This window comes from Balaenoptera acutorostrata, chromosome 16 (assembly GCF_949987535.1).
Source record: "Balaenoptera acutorostrata chromosome 16, mBalAcu1.1, whole genome shotgun sequence".
Classification (NCBI taxonomy): domain Eukaryota; kingdom Metazoa; phylum Chordata; class Mammalia; order Artiodactyla; family Balaenopteridae; genus Balaenoptera; species Balaenoptera acutorostrata.
The window spans coordinates 29451732-29474616 of record NC_080079.1 but is presented as its reverse complement, the minus strand read 5'-3'; the positions used below and the strand labels follow the sequence as shown (position 1 = coordinate 29474616).

General features: G+C 40.9%; 1 protein-coding gene across 10 annotated transcripts in view; it reads left to right on the top strand.

Annotated features, from left to right (window-relative positions):
• ENTPD7 (ectonucleoside triphosphate diphosphohydrolase 7) overlaps positions 1–22885 on the top strand; it is a 79802-nt gene that overhangs the window by 6420 nt on the left and 50497 nt on the right. For 3 of the 10 annotated variants that reach the window (XM_057531379.1, XM_057531380.1, XM_057531378.1), the window contains exons 2-3: positions 14124–14226; positions 15359–15544. In XM_057531379.1, coding sequence (XP_057387362.1) covers positions 14219–14226; positions 15359–15544 — 194 coding nt within the window. In that variant the 5' untranslated portion in view covers positions 14124–14218. Of the gene's footprint in view, positions 1–13559; positions 13834–14123; positions 14227–14306; positions 14440–15358; positions 15545–22885 lie in introns of those variants that run through there. The other 7 variants (XM_057531382.1, XM_057531381.1, XR_451445.2 and 4 more) reach the window with 5 other exon arrangements.

Below are 22885 nucleotides of genomic sequence, written 5' to 3'. Positions count from 1 at the left end.
ACTGGAAGCAGAGTCCTGCCATTACTTTATCAGAGTTTACTAAAAGGTAGTGAGACTATGAATTAGCTTCTTCCTCTCCTTTCCTTTCTTTCCTTCCTTTCTTACCAGTGGTTCTCAAGTCACCCTGAGGACTTGTTAGACATGCAAGTTTCTAGATCCTATCCTAGACCTATCAACTCATAGCTCTGAGAATGAGGCATGGGAATCTGCATTTTCCAAGCAGGTTATTCACTCTTTGAGAAATACTGCTTTGTAATCACCATACTAATTCTAAACACCCAGGTGGTGCTTGTTTCATAGGCTAAAATTACAGCAGGGGCAGTGAAGCTTAATAGTGCTAGCCAATTCGTGTTCTTTCAGATGATATGTGCCAGGCCCTGAACTAGGTGCTAGGGAGACAAAGATGAGTAAAACTAGACATGGGCTCTTTTCTGGTGGCGCTTAGGGTCTAGCGAAGAGCACAGGCATTAACCAGAGACTCACAAATGTAGCATTACAACTGGGATGTATGCTATCAGGGGAAAACACATGACGCACTAAAAGCATATGTTAGAGGGACTTGACTTAGTCTAGGGAGTTATGTTACACGGGGAAAGTGGCATTTGAAATACGATCTGAAAGATAAGAGTTAATTAAGCTAAGTAAGGGAAGCAGAACTTTCTGGACAAAGAGACCGTCATATTGCAAAAGTCCTGTAGTGAGAGGCTTAAGCCAGTGTTTGGGGGCTAGAGGAAGCATAGATTGAGATGCAGCCTGGGAGGTGAATTAGGGGCCAGACCATGAGAGGTTTTGAAAGTCATGTTAAGGGGATCAATTTATATATCTTAAGAACAATGGGATCTCATTTTGAGTTGAAATTAGATGACATGGTCAATTTTGCATTTTGAAAACTTCTCTCTGGCTGCTGTGGAGAAAGATTGAGGGCAGCAACCCTAGAAGTGTTGTCATTATTGTTATTTTATTGATAAGAAAATGAGCTTTAACGAAAATAACTTCCTCAAGGTCACGCAGCTAGTAAGTGGTGAAACCAGCTTTTGAACACTTATCTGCCTGACATCAGAGTATAAACTTAACCACACAGTGCTGTCTCTCCAGATCAAGGGAATAAACCCCAAAATAGGGTTAGTTACAATGATTTAAGAAAGGAAGAAACAAAGAGACTTACCTCTGACTCATTCTGATATTGCCTTGGTCGTGACTGTCAAGAGATCAAGGAGGGAAGCATAGTGTAGCTGAAGTTCCATGACTTAATCCAAACTTTAGTTACCTAATCTGTAAAATGGTAATAGTAATAATATGTACTTCATTGGATTGTTTCAGGATTCAATCAGAAAAAGAAGGTTAAATTCTTAGTATACTATAGGTTAGTTAGAAGCCAACAAATGTTGATTATTATTACTATTATTATAATTATTATTACCTATTTTTCTTTATGACTGTCCACCCACCCACTGCAGAAATTGATGGCATCTTGTTACCTAACTGCCAGTCAAGAAACCAAGATGCCCATGACTAGTTACTGTCCTTTGCTTCTTTACAATTTGTCTCACTCATTATTTATTTATTTATTCAAATAAATAAATAAATTGTTCTTAAGATATATAAATTGATACCCTTAACATGACTTCTTTTCAAACAATCAACTTGTTTCTAGACTAGTGCACGAAATTTGGGATATCTCACAAATAAGCCTGATAGTAATATCCTGACTTCAGGTCCATGTCATGTATGACTTCAATTATTGTATGAGCTTTGTATCATAAAGAGTAGATTTAAATATTTTTAATTTCTTAAGTAAAATGGCTAAAATTGCAAAACTTTCCTTGAATATTATCAAAGACTGTAATGGGCTGTTGTCCTTTACGTACAAAGAAGATAAATAAGCTATTAGCAGGGAATGACACTTGGGTTATTTATCTAAGTAGATGTCATGCATTTTTAATGCTCTGTGGTATTGAATCCTTTATAAATATGGGATATCTTCTCAAAGCAACTAGCCAGAGTTATGGAGGCAGCAAACATTATCAACAATAAAAACATCATCATTAGCAAAAAACAGCAGATGTGGGCCTCAAAACCATGAACCTTGAAGCCCTGAATTATATGTGTAATTTTCCTGGCTGTTCTCCAGGTCCAATTCCCATTTTTTACTCTTTTTATTACAGGTACATCCCTGACCCTCTAACTTGGTCCTCTGCCTTATCCAATGTGCATTTCTGCATTGCCTCCTTTTAGTCAACCAAGTCTTCCCTCTCCACCCCTTGGCTTTTACAGCTCAGTCATTACAAACTAGCATATAAAAGTCCAAGCATTTACATTAACTGCACCAAAAGGTAGTCAAATATTTTAGGAAGTGGAAAGTTATCCTCACGGTGACAAAGGGAAATTGTTTCACCTTCGGATTTAATTCCCTCTTTGAGAGTTACTTACTGGGCTTCTGTTGTATGTGTGCCCAGCGCTATGCTAAAGGGCTGAGAGGGCTGAGGAGAGGCAGAGAGTGCAAAAAAGGGAATGAGCTGCAGTCCTTTTCAACAAACTTGCAACTGTTGGTGAAAAGGACATGCATGCATTTACACAACAACAGTTATAACAGCTAACTTTTATGAAGGGCTTACTGTGTGCCAGGCAAGGTATATATTATTTCTTTTAATCCTCTTTGGTTGTATATTAGTTATCTACTGCTCAGTGAACAAATTACTATAAAACACAGTGGCTGAAAGCAGCAATAAACATTCACTATCAGTTTCTGCAGGTGAGGAATTTGATAGTGGCTTAGATGAGTGGTTATGGTGTAGGTTATCTCATGAAGTTGCAGTCAGGATGTTGGCTGGGGCTGCAGCTATTTGAAGGCTTGACTGGGGTTGGAGGATCCACTTCCACAATGGCTCGCTTACACAGCTGTCAAGTTGTTGCTGGCTGTTGGCAGGAGGCCTCAGATGTTCTCTTTGTGGGTTTCTCCAGAGAGCTGCTTAAGGGTCCTTATGACATAGTAGCACATGGTACCACATTCTTGGCAAATTATTTTCTGCCTTTTTGCTTATAGCCATACTAGTGGGTATATAGTAGCATCTCATTGTAGTTTTAATTTGCATTTCCCTAGTGACTAATGATGTTGAATACCTCATTTGCTTATTTGCCATCTGTATATCTTTTTTTTTTTTTTTTTTTTTTTAAAGGATTTTCTTATTTTATTTATTTATTTATTTATTTATTTTTGGCTGTGTTGGGTCTTCGGTTCGTGCGAGGGCTTTCTCCAGTTGCGGCAAGCGGGGGCCACTCTTCATCGCGGTGCGGGGACCGCTCTTCATCGCGGTGCGCGGGCCTTTCTCTATCGCGGCCCCTCCCGTCACGGGGCACAGGCTCCAGACGCGCAGGCTCAGCAATTGTGGCTCACGGGCCCAGCTGCTCCGTGGCATGTGGGATCTTCCCAGACCAGGGCTCGAACCCGTGTCCCCTGCATTAGCAGGCAGATTCTCAACCACTGCGCCACCAGGGAAGCCCTCTGTATATCTTTTTTGATGAGGTGTGTAAATCTTTTGTCCATTTATAAATGGGTTTTTTTTTGTTGTTTTCTTATTATTTAGTATTGAGGATTGTTTTTTTTTTTTTGGTAAAGACTTGGGTTTTGTTTGTTTGTTTTAAATTAATTAATTTATTTATTAATGGCTGTGTTGGGTCTTCGTTTCTGTGTGAGGGCTTTCTCTAGTTGCAGCAAGTGGGGACCACTCTTCATCGCGGTGCGCGGGCCCCTCACTATCGCGGCCTCTCTTGTTGCGGAGCACAGGCTCCAGACGCGCAGGCTCAGTAATTGTGGCTCACAGGCCCAGCTGCTCTGCAGTATGTGGGATCTTCCCAGACCAGGGCTTGAACCCATGTCCCCTGCATTGGCAGGCAGATTCGCAACCACTGCGCCACCAGGGAAGCCCTTGAGGATTGTTTTTATATTCTGGATACAAGTCCTTTAACAGATAGGTTATTTGCAAATATTTTCTCTGCCAGTGTGTAGCCTATCTTTTCATTTTTTTCAGTGTCTCTTGAAGAACAGTTCTTAGTTTTAATGAGTACCAATTTATTAAGTTTTTCTTTTGTAGATCATGCTTTTGCTGCTGAATCTAAGAAATCTTTGCTAAGCTCAAGGTCACTAAGATTTTCATCTATTTTTTTCTTTTACAAGTTTTATAGTTTTACCACTTACATTTAGGACTATGATCTATTTCAAGTTAATTTTCATATGTGATATGAGGTTTTTTGTTAGCTGTCAGTTTTTTATTTCACAACATTTCTTAGAGATCTCATATCTGTACATAAAGAGCTTCTTTATTCATTTTTTGAGCCAAATTCCTGCTGTGATGGAGCTTCTATTCTAGTTGCAGGAAGATAGACAATAAAACATATTGTATATAAAATGGTGATATAGGAAGTGTGGGTGGGAAGGACAGTTATAATTAGGATGGTTAAGTGAGTCTCACTGAGAAGTTGGTATTTTAATAAAGAGTGAAGGAGGTAAGGGTCTGGGTAAAGCACTGGGTATGGAGAACAGATGCATAAAAACTCTGGCAAAGGGAACACTAATTACAAAAAACTTAAATCAAGACAGGGCCTGTCATAAGGTAGAAACTGTAAGGAGGCCCCTGTGGCTGGAGTAAAGTGAGTGAAGGGAATAACAGTGAGAAGTGAAGTTAGAGAGGTAAGAGGTATGTGAGTTGTAGGCTATTGTGAGGACTAGGGCTTTTCCTCTGAGATGAGAAGCTACTAGAGAGTTTGGAGGAGTGACAAGATCTGACTTATACTTGAAAGGATCCCACTGATTGCAGTGTTCAGAATAGACTATAAGGGGCAAGGGTAGAGACAGAAAGACCAGGAAGAAGGCTACTGCAATAATTCAGTAAGAAATGGTATAGACATTTCTCCAAAGAAGATATACAGATTGCCAACAAACACATGAAAGGATGCTCAACATCACTAATCATTAGAGAAATGCAAATCAAAACTACAATGAGGTATCACCTCACACCGGTCAGAATGGCCATCATTAAAAAATCTACAAACAATAAATGCTGGAGAAGGTGTGGAGAAAAGGGAACCCTCTTGCACTGTTGGTGCGAATGTAAATTGATACAGCCACTATGGAGAACAGTATGGAGGTTCCTTAAAAAACTAAAAATAGAACTACCATATGACCCAGCAATCCCATTACTGGGCATATACCCTGAGAAAACCATAATTAAAAAAGAGACATGTACCACAATGTTCATTGCAGCACTATTTACAATAACCAGGACATGGAAGCAACCTAACTGTCTATCGACAGATGAATGAATAAAGAAGATGTGGCACATATATACAATGGAATATTACTCAGCCATAAAAAGAGATGAAATTGATTTATTTGTAGTGAAGTGGGTGGACCTAGAGTCTGTCATACAGAGTGAAGTAAGTCAGAAAGCAAAACAAATACCGTATGCTAATGCATATTTATGGAATCTAAAAAAAAAAAATGGTACTGATGAAGCTAGGTGCAGGACAGGAATAAAGACGCAGGCATAGAGAATGGACTTGACATGGAGAGGTGGAAGGGTAAGCTGGGATGAAGTGAGAGAGTGGCATGGACATATATACACTACCAAATGTAAAATAGCTAGCTAGTGGGAAGCAGATGCATAGCACAGGGAGATCAGCTTGATGCTTTGTGACCACCTAGAGAGGTGGGATAGGGAGGGTGGGGGGGAGACGCAAGAGGGAGGGGATATGGGGATATATGTATACATAAAGCTGATTCATGTTGTTATACAGCAGAAACTAACATAACAATGTAAAGCAATTATGCTCCAATAAGGATGTTAAAAAAAAAAAAATGGTAGTAGTTTAGACCAGTGTAGTAGCAATGAGGTTAGTGAGAAATGGTTGGCTTCTGGATACATTCTTAAGGTAGCACTAATGGGCTTTGCTCATGGTCTGGATGGAGGGTGGTGAGTGGGTATGGGAGCAAGAGAAGGGTTAGGGTAACTCCAAGATTTTGGGCCTGAGCATCTGGAAGAATGGAGTGTTTCTTACTCCTTTTCTACCATAGTGTGTCATCAAACATTTTAATCTTTGCCAGATTGGTAGCTGAAAAAATGGTATCTAATGTAGTTTTTTCCCTATATTTTAATTGTGAAAATTGTCAAACGTACAAAAAATTGAAAGAATAGTACCCACTTCATACTGACTTAAACAATAAAGGATATTTATTAGCTCAAATAATTGGCTATCCAGAGATACAATGGAATTCAGGTTTCATTTGACTTAGTAACTTAAGCATGTCATCAAGAATTTAGGAAGTAGGGGAGAGAGAGAGAGAGAGAGAGGCTCCCTCACTATACTCCATAAGAAAAGCAAATAAACTTTTTATTTGCCCCAGCAAATATGTCTCTTTATCTGGAATTGGACTATATGCCCACTCCTGAAAACACAGCTGTGGCCAAGGGATGGGATTTTGCCCAATACCTTATTAGACCTGGCTTGCATGTCCCACTCCTAGAGCCAGGGTGAAGTCAGAATCCTCAAATACACACGGCCTATGCCTGGGGAAGGTGCCCACACTCAAAATCGGAATGGATGCCAAGAGAAGGGGATAAATATCCTTCTCCCCATGCCTTCGTCCCAAGTACTTTGGGAATTTTAAACTTTGCCATACTGCACCCCACCTCCCCAGCTGGAATCTCTGAAGAGTGGCCTTTCATTTCTCTGAATGACCTATGGCATTGATTTCCTGCGTTTGTCAAATTTTCAATCATCCTACTTGTTAATTCACTTCCTACAGTTGCTGTCATCTTTTTTGCACTGCTATGCCATCATTTCTCAAGATACTCCAACACGTGGCAGTAGTGTTATCAGACCTTTACTGAAGGTTTAGGGTCATGGGGAGGATTATAACATAGCTCAGAATTCAAAATTGAACCCTAGATGTCAATGCTATTACCTGAAATTTCCCTGACCACCATGTCTTGGGGATTAGTGATTTTAAAATATGTCTGCAAATTGTTTGATACTTCTCTCTTCAAAAAGTGGAGCCTAATTGCCCTACCCTTGAATGTGGACTGAGAGTTAGTGACTCGCTTTTAACAAATAATACGTGGCATAAGTGAAGACATGGCTTCTGAGGCTAGGTCATCAAAAGAATAAAGCTTCTACCTGGCACTCACACTCTCCCTCTCTCTCAGATCACTCTGGGAGAAGCCAGCTTCCACGTCATGAAGACACTCAAGGATCCCTGGAAAAGTCCCATGTGAGAAGGCACAGAGGCCTCCCACCAATAGACAGCATCAACTTGCCAGCGATCACTTAGCAGCGTATACTTTAGTGCCAGTTAAGATGTTAGATGATTAGAACTCCAGCTGACATCTTTCTTTCTTTCTTTCTTTCTTTTTAAATATTTATTTATTTATTTATTTGGTTGCACCAGGTCTTAGTTGAGGCATGTGAACTCTTAGTTGCGGTGTGCATGTGGGATCTAGTTCCCTGACCAGGGATCGAACCCAGGCCTCCTGCATTGGGAGCATGGAGTCTTATCCACTGTGCCACCAGGGAAGTCCCCCTAGCTGACATATTTTTTTTTTAATATTTATTTTTGTTTAAAAAAATTTATTTTTTTGGCTGCGTTGGGTCTTCGTTGCTGCGCGTGGGCTTTCTCTAGTTGCGGCGAGCAGGGGCTACTCTTCGTTGTGGTGCGCGGGCTTCTCATTGCAGTGGCTTGTTGTGGAGCACAGGCTGTAGAGCACAGGCTCAGTCGTGTGGCGCACAGGCTTAGCTGCCCTGCGGCATGTGGGATCTTCCTGGACCAGGGATCAAACCCATGTCCCCTGCATTGGTAGGCGGATTCTCAACCACTGTGCCACCAGGGAAGTCCCCCAGCTGACATCTTGATTGCAACCTCATGAGAGACCCTGAGCCAAGCTGCTCCTAAATTCCTGACCCATGAAAACTGGGAGAGATAATTATTTGTTATGCAACTATAGACAAAGAATACAGGGACTCTCTCATGGGCTGTTCTCTCCAGTCCCAACTGCCACCATCTTGCAGAGGTTCCTCATCTTTCTTTTATCTCATTTGTTTTTTCCTTTACCAGAGCTCCCTGAACCTAGTCTCTAGAGGGAATGCTCAAAATTCCTGTATTTTATTTGGAGAGTAATTGAAGTCTTCTTGGTCTAAACCTCTCCCATCTAGACTAAGCCCAGGGGATCCCACTCTCCCTGACCAAACATACCCATTATGGTCCAAAACCTAGATATTCTGTCTTCCTACCTGGCCAGCTGGTACCAGGTCCACTCAAACAGCTGACAGCTTTTAAAACAAGTATTCTTGCCCTAATAGAAGTATGCATGAGCAAAGTGCTACAAGAGCAGAGAGGAAGCACCTAAGCTGACTGGGGGAGCTCATAGAGAGAAGGTGACATTTGAGCTGAGTTTTGAAGGATAAGTAGGAGTTCATTTGGTAGAGAAGTGAAAGAAACTCACTTATGCAGAAGTAATAACAAGTACAAGGGCTCAGAGGTAAGAAAAGGCATAATTCTGAGACGTGTAAATATGTCAGGGTTGTGCGTGAGAATACCTGTTGAGGAGCTTGGTTGATGTTGGGGGCTAGATCATATCAGGCATTGTAAGCCACATATATCAGTTAGGAGACCAAAGCTAACAGAATCCCCTGATTCAACTGACTTAAAAATAAGAACAATAATGAATTTAGTATCTCAAATAATAAGTCCGTAAGTAGGGCTGCTCCCATGTTGGTCACCTTCACAGCTTAATGATGTAATCAAGGACCCAGGTTTTTTCCATATTTCTATTCTGTTATTCCCAGGCTTGCCCCCTACCCCCGTGGTTGTAAGATGACTAAAGCAGCTCCAGGTACCCTTAAGATGACTTCTGGAGGTAGAAAAGGGGCCTTTTCTTCTCTCTCATTATGTAAACTTTTGATTGACATACTCCTTTTAAGATGGAGAAAGCCTTTCCCAGAAATGTCTTCCCTCCTCCTCCCATTCCTCCCAACAGCTGACTTCCCTTTAGTATCATTGGCTAGAATTGCATCATATGCCCAGGCTCAGTGTTTGGTAAGGGAATAGGCCACCATGATTGGTAAAGACCAGTCACAGTTTACTCCCTAGGGCTGAGGTGGGAGCTAGCAGTCTTGAAGCACATGGCCAAGCATAGCAGTGTGGTTACTAGAATAAAATTGGGATTCTGTTAACAAGGTGGAAGAGAGATCGTTGGTGTTTTGGGTAGGCAGTCAGCAGAATCTCCCACACCATGCCAAGGAATTTGAACTATATCCCATTGAGATGGGAAACCACAGAAGGATTTTAAAACAGGAAATAGCATGATTATATTTCACTATGTCAGAATAGAGGGGTACTCAGGAGGGGCATGGGTCTGGAGGTAGGGCCACCAGTTAGAAGATTTCATCAGAAGATATTAAAGAGGATTTTAGGCATTTGAATTAAGAACACCTAGTGACTAATTGGAATGGGAAAAGGAAGTAGAAGGAATAGATTCAAGAATGACTTGCATGTAAACTAGACAGCTACATGTCAAAGAATGAAATTAGAACACTACCTAACACCATACACAAAAAAAAACTCCAAATGGATTAAGGACCTAAATGTAAGACCAGACACTATAAAACTCTTAGAGGAAAACATTGGAAAAACACTCTTTGACATAAACCACAGCAAGATCTTTTTTGACCCACCTCCTAGAGTAATGAAAATAAAAATGAAAGTAAACAAATGGGACCTAATTAAACTTAAAAGGTTTTGCACAGCAAAGGAAACCATAAACAAGATGAAAAGACAACCCTCAGAATGGGAGAAAATATTTGCAAATGAAACAACGGACAAAGGATTAATCTCCAAAATATACAAACAGCTCATGGAGCTCAATATCAAAAAAACAAACAATCCAGTTAAAAAATGGGTGGAAGACCTAAATAGACATTTCACCAAATAAGACATACAGATGGCCAAGAGGCACATGAAAAGATGCTCAACATCACTAATTATTAGAATCAAAACTACAGTGAGGTATCACCTCACACTGGTCAGAATGGCCATAATCAAAAAATCTAGAAACAATGTTGGAAAGGGTGTGGTGAAAAGGGAACCCTCCTGCACTGTTGGTGGGAATGTAAACTGATACAACCACTATGGAGAACAGTATGGAGGTTCCTTAAAAAACTAAAAATAGAACTACCGTATGACCCAGCAATCCCACTACTGGGCATATACCCTGAGAAAACCATAATTCAAAAAGATACATGTACCACAATGTTCATTGCAGCACTGTTTACAATAGCCAGGACATGGAACCAACCTAAATGTCCATCAACAGATGAATGGATAAAGAAGATGTGGCATGTATATACAATGGAATATTACTCAGCCATAAAAAGAAACGAAATTGAGTTATTGGTAGTGAGGTGAATGGACCTGGAGTCTGTCATACAGAGTGAAGTCAGAAAGCAAAACAAATACCGTATGCTAACGCATATTTATGGAATCTAAAAAATGAAAAATGGTACTGATGAACCTAGTGGCAGGGCAGGAATAAAGATGTAGACATAGAGAATGGACTTGAGGACACGGTGGGGGGCAGGGGGGAGCTGGGGCAAAGTGAGAGTAGCATTGACATATATACACTACCAAATGTAAAATAGTTAGCTAGTTGGAAGCAGCAGCATAGCACAGGGAGATCAGCTTGGTGCTTTGCAACGACCTAGAGGGGTGGGATAGGGAGGGTGGGAGGGAGGCTCAAGAAGGAGGGGATATGGGGATATATGTATGCATATGGCTGATTTACTTTGCTGTACAACAGAAACTAACACAGTATTGTGAAGCAATTATACTCCAATAAAGATATATTAAAAAAATTTTTTTTAAACAAGAATGACTTGCAGATACCTGCTTGGGTGAATCACAGGGTATTTTGTCAAAGTTGGGAATATGCATGGAGGAGGTTTGGGTGGATAAGGTGAGAACGGAGAGACAGTGAATTTGGTCTTTGACAATGAGGTACCTACAGGACACATGAAGAGAGATCAGTAAACTTGGAGGGGAGAGCAAAGACCACATTAAATTCCATTAGCGGTTAGGGCAGGATGGAGTGTGGAATGAAGGAGAATTGATGAGGAGAAATAAAGCGATGCAGACAACTGACACCTAGTGTGGGACTGGTTTGACTGATTTTGCTCAGGGTGGGTAGAGTCAAGGACGTCTTGAGAAAATTGCAAATATAATTGTAGACAAGCCTTTAAAAAGCAGTTAAAAACCTGTTTTGAAATATGGATTTCTGTAATTTGTTTCAACATGTTGAATTACAGCAAATGAGATGGAGAAATGATCTCAACCCATTTTTTTTGGCCTCCTAACTGGAAACCTCAGAACTTAGCCCTGTAGGCTGTTAATCAGATAAGCACTGCAGGCTTTACCATGCCTGAGGGCATATGAACTGATTGAAGGGATTATTGTCCAAACCAGATGGACAAAGAAAGTATAATGAGAAAGTGTTGGGATTAAAATGTAGGTTTCTTTTCTGTTTTTCTATTTTGTAACAGTAGTTACAAAATATAAATTAGATGTTTCAATGCACCTTCAAGTTCTAAGTTAATATAGTTCATAAACCATATGAATCAAGTACTATTTAAAACATAAATAGGAATTTTATTTCCACTCAAAAACACTCATTTAGTGGAACACTGGAGTTTGAAATATACATAGATAAGACTTAGAACTGCACAGTTGGCAGGCAACTTCAAGAATTAAAAAAAAAATCAAAGCCAAAACATTTGTTGAGCTTTTCCCATGTCTACCTTATTCCAGGCACTGAACTGGGCTCTAGAATAAAAACACCTGGTATTTTGTATTTTTTTGTGGTTAATCCTAACTTTATGCAACTATTATACTCGATGTGGTTTCTGGGGCCTGGATAAAATACAACACTTGAAGCAGAGTAGGGACTGAGGGACAAAAAAGAAAACTGAGAATTGAAGGAGAAAAGCAACCTAGGAAACCCAACAAGTTTGGGAGGGTAATGGAGGAAAAAAGAAACAGTCATGAGAGACTGAATACGCAAACTGGATAATGGCCAGACCGTATATGACAATTAAAACTCTGACCCACAGCCCCTGCAGCAATCAGCCCAGAACTCTCATGGCTGGTCAATGACCGTCAGCGTCCCTAATTTTTGCCCCTGCCCTTCCAACTCAGGACCAGCTGGAGAAGGTCAAATATGCTCCCCCAAAACAATCACATAAGATGCCTTGCTTCTAGTTAGCCTGCCTCCAGGTTCCCCATGCCAATACTCGGTGCATACATGAAATCTTCCCTTTTTGTTTTTCCACCTTAAACTTCCCCACTCCCTTAACAGCCTTTGATTCTCTGCCAGATGCCAAGTGATAGTGGTTGACTGCCTTGTTATAGCAGGCATAGAATAAATAGCCTCTTTGTTCTCATTTGGGTGGTCTTCATTTATTTCCACAGTCATTCATTCACTTATTGATCATATATTAGTTGTATTTTATGTGCCAGGCAGTGCCCAACATTGCTATGCAAGCAGATAGTCCTTGCCCTCAAGGATATTCTGTCTACTGGGATAGACAGATACATAAATATAATTGTAATTCAATGTGGTAAGTGAAACAACAGGCATCTATAAAGGAGGTGTAGATCAAGTAAGGCTTTTAGGGGAAGTGACCCTTAAATCGAGTGGTAAGGGATGAGGACGAGTTGACCTGGTAAAGAGGCAGGGAAGGATACTCAAGGCAGGTGGAGGGGAGGGGGTGGAGGAGGCAGAGTGAGCAAAGCCCAAGAGGGCAGAAACCACAGAGGTGCGTTGCTGGAGCATGATAAGGGAGGCGAGGAGCAGCAGCAGGTGCTGCATGGGCAGGTCGTGGACGGCCATGTGTGTGCCAAGTTTGTAAGGACTTGGACTTCATCCTGTCCAAGCGGCTCCCGCCTGGACATGAGAGAAGGGGCTGGTGTAAGCAAGGTAGAAAAACAACATTCAGGAAACATTACCTTTTGTGTATCACTGTTAAGGTCCGGGAGGGCAGGGACACAGCCGCTCTTAATGTTTGGCTCACAGTAGACGTTCAATGAATGTTGAATGAATGGATATAAGCGCTGCGGTGTAGTCATCATTACCCCCCCCCCCCCCAACTTGTGTTTTTTTTTTCTCATGGGACAACACAGTGGATCCGGGGCATCTGTTTGGGAGGCTGTAGGGAAGGTTTGTGGTGGGAGAACTGCCATTCTGCAGGGCAGGATTTGTGGACACAAAACCTCCGACTGGCTTTAGGCAAGGGATGCACTTGTGTCGCGAACACCCCGAGACCCACCCACCCGAGCCGCTCTGTCCTGAAAACGGCCGCAGAGAAAACAGCCAGCAGAGAACTCGCGCCACCGAGAGGGCAGCAGCCGCAAGGCACCTGGGCGCCGCTCGGTACTGCTCACCTGTGAGCCACAGCCGGCCCCTCCAGGCGGAGCCCCGCACGACGCCCTTCCGGATTGGACGCGCTCGAAATCCCGGGGCGGGCATTAAGGCCTAGCGCTCTAGGGGACTGGCCACCCTGGCGGACCGACGTGTGGCCGACGGAGCTGGTTCGCCCGCGGCCCCTGCTGGGTGGAAGGCGGGCCCCTCTCCGCGGGCCCCCTGTCAGTCATTGGCTCCCTGCGGTTTCCTTGGGGACGTGGCGCCGCCGGCGGCCCAGGCCTCCTTCCGGCTCGGGTAGAGGCCGCGGGGAGCACCTCGGGACCTAGCAGAGCGGAGCTGAGGGGGCCGGCGGGCCGCTCGACCCGTGAGTGTGAGCGCGGGAGGGCTGCGGGGCCGGGAGGGGCGGCGAGGGGAAGAGGGAACCCCCATCCCCGCCACCTGCGGACCGCGGGTTCCTCGAGGACGTCGCTGGCCCTCTAGAATACCCCGCTCGCAGGGAGCCCGGGTAGGGTCCACTGAGCCGCAGGAACAAGAGCATACGGATCTGGAGTGGGAGCCCGGGGAGTGGGTGGACGCCATGAGCTTCTCGTGGTGGGGTATGGGGTCTAGTCTCGTGGGTACTGCTGGAGGTGAGCCGGAACCCCAACCAACTCTTTCCAGGCTGCAGACTTCGGAGATGACTGGGACGAGGAGACCACCTTCTCAAGGCAAAAGGAAAAGGAGGTGACAGGCCTTGAGACCACTGAAGGGAACCCATGGCTAGGTAAGGTTGCAGACTTTATCCTCAGCTGGGAGCTCAGTGGGGGGTGGCTGGGAGATTGTTACGAGTGAGGTTTGCTCTAGGGCTGCATCTGGACTTCGCAGCCTGGTCAGATGGATGCAAAGATCAAAGCTGCATTCTTTTGAAGGCAGATTCAACAATACCTTACAGCCCAGAGCCCCCCGGGGTGATAGAGTGAGTGCTCGCTCAGCTCTGGTAAGTGCTAGATTGTAATGTTCTTTCAAATTTCCACTTGAGTAAGGCTAGGTGCCCCTTGAGGAGGTTAAAAAAAAACAAAAAACAAAAACAAAACAAAAAAACAATTTTTTTAATGAACTTTGAAAACAGACCGAGGTCCCTCTGAATTACTATGGAAAGTGAACTTCACAGTTGAATATGCTTATCCATACATTATAACACTCTGAAGCTTTCAGAAAAGATTAATGTGGCTCTGTGGAGCAACATGTACCAAATGAGACAGTTGTCAAATAGAGTAAGTGGAGAAAGATGCAGAACAATAGGTATGGTGTAAAACCAAAGGAACAGAGATACACACACAGACACACACACAGATATATTACCTATATGGTATGTATTTATGCTTGTGTATACATAGACTATCCCTGAGTAACAGTGGTTGCCTCTGAGAGGGAAATGATGGGGTTAAGGCACAAGACTCACTTTCCACTATATATCCTTTAAACTGTTTGATTTTTTTTTTATTGTGTGCATATGTTACCTATTAAAATATTTTTAAAAATCAGTTGAATAAATTTTCTGACTATCCAGTTTTTTTGACAGCATTCTTGATGGGAATGTTACAAGTGCTCTGATTCTTCAGCGTTATGAGATTGCACAGGGAGACTGGTGATCTTTTCATTAACATGAAGTTGGTTGTTTGAACTGCATCCCAAAGTGCAGAGGAAAAAGAGCAGAGGAGGCTTTTTTTATTTATATAGTAGAAGCTCCATGAACTATATATGTCCTTTTCTAAAATTCGAGACTAAATGAACATTTAGACTTCTGGGGGCATGAATTTTTTGCCTTTATCAGGAAGGGCTTTAATTCAGCTTAAAAACCATTTTTTAGCACTGGATTGTACAGACTTTTCTTACTAATGTTTGTCTCATTTCAGGATCAGTTTTTCCTACCTCTGCCCAGCCTCCTGGTACTTCACTGTGCCCACAGTGAGCCCATTTCCCCGGCAGCGGGTGGCATTCCTAGGACTCTTCTTCATATCCTGTCTCCTCCTTTTACTTATGTTAATCATGGACTTTCGACATTGGGGTGCTTCATTACCACGAGACAGGCAATATGAAAGGTGAGTCAGCTTTACATCGCTTCGATTGGCTTTGGTGTTGAAGTCATAAATATTTTGATAAGCTGTTTAACACGCTACCACCTTTGACTCTTTTGGGGAATACCACACTTTTATTAGTAAAACTGCATGCCACTTATTACATAAAGAAGATCTTAAGCCCCATTTTGGCAATGTTCAGTTTTGATTCAGGAATGCTCTTGCTGCATTTTAACCATGAAAGACATCTTTCTGTTTTTTTGTCTTGGTGGGCAGACTTACTGGGTGCATAAATCTTTAGGATTGTTATGTACTCTTGATGAATTGACCCTTTTATCATTATTAAATGACTCTGTTTATCTTTGATTATATTCTTTGCTCTGAAATCTACTAGTCTGGTATTAATATATCAATAGCAACTTCAGCTTTCTTGTGTTTGTGTTAGCATGATAGATGTTTTTCCATTCTTTTAGTTTTAGCCTATTTGTGTCTTTATGTTTAAAGTGAGCTTCTTATAGGCAGAGTTTAGCCGAGTCTTTCTTTCTACCCAATCTGACAATGTCTGCCTTTTATTTGGGCCGTTCAGGCTATTTACATTTATCAATTGTTTAGGTTTTAATCTGTCTTGCTATTTGTTTTCTGCTTGTCACATCTGTTCTTTGTTTGTCTTTCCTCTTTTTTTCCCTTCTTTTGAATTGAGTACATTTTTTATGATTCCATTTTAGCCCCTTTCTTGGCTTATTAGCTATAACTCTGTTTTTATTTTTTCAGTGGTTGCTTTAGGGTTTAGAGTATACATCTTTAACTTATTACTGCAAGTAATATTATACTTCTTCACACACAGTGTAGGAACCTAACAACAGTGTACTTTCATTCCTCTCTTTCCCCTTGGCCTTGGTGCTATTGTTGTCATACCTTTTACTTCTACATATGTTATAAGCTCCACCATGTGTTATTATTTTTGCTTTAAGCATTCAATTATTTTTTAAAGAGGTTTTTAAAAATAAGAAAAAAAGGCTTGTATATTTACCATTTCTGAGGCTCTTCATTCCTTTGTGTAGATTTCATATTTCCATCTGGTTTCATTTTCCTTTTGCCTAGAGGTCTTCCTTTAACATTTCTAGTAGTGTGAGTCTGTGGTTGGTGAATTCTTTAAACTTTTATAAGACTGGAAGAGTCTTTATTTTGTTTTCCCTTTAAAAGAAATGTTCACTGAGTATGGAACTCTAGGTTGATCGTTTTTTTCTTTCATTACTTTACAGATGATGCTTCACTGTGGCTTGTCTTAGGAGAAGTCTGCTGTCATTTTTATCTTTGTTCTCTCTGTACATAATGTGTCTTCCTCTGGCTGCTTTTAAGGTTTTCTCTTTATCACTGGTTTTAAACAATTCGATTATGATGTGCCTTGATGTAGTTTTCTTCATGATTCTTTTTTCTTTTTTCTTTTTTTTTTTTCAAAGACACCAATTGTACTTGAACATTTGTTACTTTTATTTATTTATTTATTTATTTATTTATTTATTTATTTATTTTTGGCTGTGTTGGGTCTTCGTTTCTGTGCGAGGGCTTTCTCTAGTTGTGGCAAGCGGGGGCCACGCTTCATCGCGGTGCATGGGCCTCTCACTATCGTGGCCTCTCTTGTTGCGGAGCACAGGCTCCAGATGCACAGGCTCAGTAGTTGTGGCTCACGGGCCTAGTTGCTCCGTGGCATGTGGGATCTTCCCAGACTAGGGCTCGAACCTGTGTCCACTGCATTAGCAGGCAGATTCTCAACCACTGCGCCACCAGGGAAACCCTCTTTTTTCTTTTTTTTAAGATTTTTTTAAAAATAATTTTTATTTTTATTTATTTTTTTAAATTTACTTATTTTATTTTATTTTTGGCTGTGTTGGGTCTTCGTTGCTGTGCACGGGCTTTTCTCTGGTTTTGGCGAGCGGGGGCTACTCTTCATTGGGGTGCGCAGGCTTCTCATTGCGGTGGCTTGTCTTGTTATGGAGCATGGGCTCTAGGCACATGGGCTTCAGTAGTTGTGGCATGTGGTCTCAGTAGTTGTGGCTCGCGGGCTCTAGAGTGCAGGCTCAGTAGTTGTGGCGCACAGCCTTAGTTGCTCCACGGCACGTAGGGTCTTCCTGGACCAGGGCTCAAACCCGTGTCCCCTACATTGGCAGGCAGATCTTAGCCACCGCGCCACCAGGGAAGCCCTAAAGATTTTTTTGATATGGACCATTTTTAAAGTCTTTATTGAATTTGTTACAGTATCATTTCTGTTTTATGTTTTGGTTTTTTGGCCCCGAGGCATGTGAGATCTTAGCTCCCAGACCAGGGATCGAACCCACATCCCCTGCATTGGAAGGCGAAGTCTTAACCACTGGACCACCAGGGAATTCTCTCTTCATGATTCTTATGTTTGTGATTTGTTGATTCTTGGATCTATGGATTATAATTTTAAATCAAATTTGGAAAAATTTTAACCATTATTTCTTCAAATATTTTTCTATCCTTTCCCACTTTTCATTTGGTGTCTCCAGTGACATACTGAGCCGTGTGACATTTTCTCACAGCTCACTGGTGCTCTAGTCATTTCTTTTTCTTTTTCAGTCTTTTTTCTCTCTGTTTTTTCTGGATATTTTATTAATATATTGCCATGCCTTCCGGTTCATTAGTATTTTCTTCTGTAGAGTCTAATCTACTGTTAGTTCAGTGAGAACTGAATACCTTTTTTCACAGAAAATATATTTGAATTATTTGATATAGTTTTAATGCCTTACCAGTTGCATAGAAGATCTATATTCCTTTAAAACAGTGATTTATTTTGCTATTTTTTAAAGGTTAGTTTATGATTAGGCTACAGAATGAAATGATGACATGTGTTCATCATCTTCAACATGATTTTCTCTTTATTGCTTCCCAGAAAGTATCAGTTAGGAGGCTTTGGGCTGCAAGTAACAGTCAGACCAACTTAAATAATAACAAAGTTTATTGGCTCACATAACAAGAAGTCCAGGGGTAGAGGGACCACAAGTTCAACATTGGCTGTCAGGATGGGAGTCTCTGTCTCAGTTGCCCATTTTGTCAGCTTACTAAATGGTTGCATAATAGCAGCCAGGGAGGGCTACCTGCATCCTCACTCATGTCCTGCAGGAGAGAAACGGGTCTTCCATGCTTTCTTATAAGAGTGAAGACCCTTCCTGGAAACCTCCAGCAGCCCTTTCCTTGAATCATTTTTGGTCAGAATTGGGACACATACCTCCTCCCCTTAATATTTCTGGGTTGTTCTGTCCCCAGAATTTCTCATTTCCTATTCACTTTGGTCATTCATTCATTCATTCAACAAACATTTATTGAGCAGCCACTATGTGCTGGTTGATAGGAACTAGGCCATGGAGACTTGGTACTTTTTCTCAAGAAGTTTATATTTTCAAACTTTTCTCCTCTAGCAGCACTATTCCTTTGTATTTTTCTTTCTACCTTTTTGAAGAGGAAACACTTATTTAGATAGATGACTAGTGTTGTCAACAATTGGTCTTAAGAAGCCTGTAGCTTTGGAAAACTGAGCCCATAATTTGAGTTTTTTAAATGCTTATTGAGGTTTTCTTGACATACCTGAGCACAGTTTCTCACTGGAACATAGCATGGTCTAATTATGGAATTCTATGTAGGATAATATGGCTGGAGTAAAGACTATTAGGCAGTGAGTGGTGATCTATATAGCTGGAGAGGTAGATCAGGCTGGGCCTGTTAAGCCATTTTAGGGGGTTTAGACTTTATCTTAAGGGCAGAGGGAAGACTTTGAAAGGCTTTGAAGAGTGATATGATCAGAAATGCTTTTTACAGAAAGGTCACTTTGATGGCATGGTGGAGAATGAATTGGAATCCTCCAGTAGAGAGATGATGGTGGCCTAGACTTGGGTGGTAGCAATGATGATGAAGAGAAGTAAATGCATCTGAGGGATACGTGGGAGGTAGAGTGATCTGATAGTTCTTATCTACCACTAAACTCAGGTGGCCAGATTCAATAAATACTTATGCTGAATTAATTGAAACAAGTTAGCCACAGAGCTAAGGAACACACAGACTGTGCCTGTGTAATGATCTTAACAAAATCCTCACACCCTGTAATGCTCTGGCTGAGCAGCCAGCAGCCATATAGCCTAGAGCTCCTTGTTCTTTAATGAAACGTTATGTGCATATGGCCACAAATTACCATGTGTCCTTAAACTTCACTCATGGCTGCCTACATGAGTCATTTAGGAGGCAAACATCTGTTGAGAGCTTCCTGTGTGTGTGACTCTGTGCTAGGCACTAGGGTACAAAGATGAATAAAACGTGGCCCCTGAACTCATGGAGTTAATAATCTAGTTAGGGAGGCAGATGTGAAGGAATAATTGTTTCCTGATGAGATAACAGTTTAACTATGTAGAATCAGGAATAAAGAATCAGGAACTGTACATAGTCAAGAATGAGGAATAAAGTTAAGAATCAGAATTAATCAGAAGAGGCTCATGAGTAACCAAATTTGATATCACTGAGTTCATGTACTAAGAGCTTATGTACTATACTGATAAGAAAGGCTCTCACATAGAGGCTGTTTACTTTTGTTTTACATACTGTTTTTTTTTGTTTTTGTTTTTTTAACTTTTTATTTTATATTGGAGTGTAGTTTTTTAACAATGTTGTGTTAGTTTCAGGCGTACAGCAGAGCAATTCAGTTATACATATACATATATCTATTCTTGTTCAAATTCTTGCCCCATTTAGGTTGTTACATAATATTGAGCAGAGTTTCTTGTGCTATATAGTAGGTCCTTGTTGGTTATCCATTTTAAATATAGTACTGTGTACATGTGCATACTGTTGTAATTAGCTTAGTTCTCTCTTGCCTCAGGACACAGCAAATAATAACAAGTTAGAATGGTGGTAGTGGGAAGGGTGTGATGGTCATTAGATGCGGGCACATTGATGACAGTAATTAATAACTTACTGACATCTTGACAGTGAGGCAGGAGAGAGGAAATTTATTAAAAGTAGACTCAGGGGCTTCCCTGGTGGCGCAGTGGTTAAGAATCCGCCTGTCAATGCAGGGGACCTGGGTTCGAGCCCTGGTCCAGGAAGATCCCACATGCCGCGGAGCAACTAAGCCCATGTGCCACAACTACTGAGCCTGCGCTCTAGAACCCGCAAGCCACAACTACTGAGCCGGCGTGCCACAACTACTGAAGCCCACGCATCTAGAGCCAGTGCTCCACAACAAGACAAGCCACCGCAATGAGAAGCCTGTGCACCTCAATGAAGAGTAGCCCCTGCTCGCTGCAACTAGGGAAAGCCCACGCTCAGCAACGATGACCCAACACAGCCAAAAAAAAAAAAGTAGACTCAATAACTCAGAATTTCTACAGACCGTTTCTATAGTGCTAAACAGTTCTACACATTTTGTTAAAACTATTTTATTATACAGTCTAATTATTTGTGTTAACGATGACCTTAAGTCAGTGGTTTTCAACTTTATGTATCCGAATCACTTGGGGACCTTTAAAAAATGCAAATAACTGGACTTTTTCTCAAGGTGATTCTAATATGCAGCCTAAGTTGGGAACCATTGCTCTACAGTTTAGTTATATTTATTTGGGAACGAGGTATTGTGGTATAGGGGAAAGAGGATTGATTTTAGAGCTAATCAGCCCGTCATTCTCTAGTTGGGTTATCTCAGACAGGTGCTGTATTCTGGGATCTCATTTCTTTAAGTATAAAGTGGAGGTAAAATGCCTGCCTTGTCTTGTCATTTGGAGTAAAAAAGAAAAACACCTAGGACTGCCTGGTACATCACAGATATTAGTCTTATTAGTATTATTTGGAATAATCTTGATTTTTCTGTTCTCTAATTCTGTTTTGTGCCCTGCAAATATGCAATGAAGATAAGGGGAAGCATTATCTCCATTTAAACTTTTTCCTTCCAGAATTTCTTTTTTGTGGCAGCTGTTACCTACTTAGGCACTGGTAAGCACTAGCTGATGATAAAATGATTAAACAAATAATTAGGAATTGATGAAAACACCCAACACTCAAGTTCAACAGCTTATAAAAAATTAGGACAAGTGCTTGTGGTTGTGATTTTTACATTACATACATTGAATATAGTCATATTTTTTCCAACTTAAATTGTTCTTAATTCACATGATGAAATTATATCAATATTTTTATTGAAAAAAATGTTTTAATTTGATTTTTTTCAGCCATTGGTGGAACCTAGCATATCACTTCTTTTTTCTTTTTAATTTTTAAATTTTATTTATTTTTTATACAGCAGGTTCTTATTAGTTATCTATTTTATACATATTAGTGTATATATAGCATATCACCTTTGAGGTGATATGGCCCAGGATTTTAGAAGCCTGCATGGGGGTTTTCCCTCAGTAGTTTCAAAGCTGAAGAGCTGTTGTTTTACAAACATATACCCACATTGCTTCTGGAAGGAGAGAGCAGAAGGTTTGTGTCAGAACTAGAATTTAGGAAAAGGTAAATTTACAGATTGATGGGTGTCAGTAAGGATAGAATCCAGAATTTTTTTTTTTATTTATGTTTCTAAAACAAACTTTATGTTTTAGAGCAGTTTTAGATTCACAGCTAAATTGAGCAGAAGTACAGAGAGGTTTCCCATATACTTCTTGCCTTCCCCCGACCACGCACAGCAAAGCTATTTTTAAGAATAATTTTTGTTAGATGTGTTTTAATCAGCTACTTATCTAGCATGTGGCATATAAGATGTGCTCCAACAACTTCATCCTACTTAGTTCATATTTTAAACCCATTTATTCATTCATCTATTCACTTACTCAACAAACACTGTCTACACTGTGGTATCCAATAGGGTAGCCACTACCCACAGAGGCTATTTAAATATAAATTAATTAAAATTAAATAAAATAAAAATTCAATTCCTTATTTGTACTAGTCACATTTCGAGTGTTCATTGGCCACATGTGGCTAGTAGCTATCCTATCAGACAGTGCAGAAAGGGAATATTTCCATCATATCAGAAAGTTCTGCCGGAAAGTGCTAGTCCTGGATACTGGGTAAATTGTTAAAATTTATTAATAATTTTTAGTATAAGGGGTACTTTTAGCATGTATTCATACATATTGTGCAAGACAAACAGTGAAGCGTTCTTACTTAAATGTTCTGTATATTCAGTACATTTCTTTTTCACCTTAATGTTTAATATTGTTCACTTTTTGGTAGCCCCACTACTGTCTTTATTAGTGGGGAAATTTTTATCTGGTTGACTTACTGTCCTGAAGAATGTAGCTATTGAAAGGTGGTGCCTTCATGTTCCTTTGCCATCTGGGAATAACTGTGAATGAGAGCTAC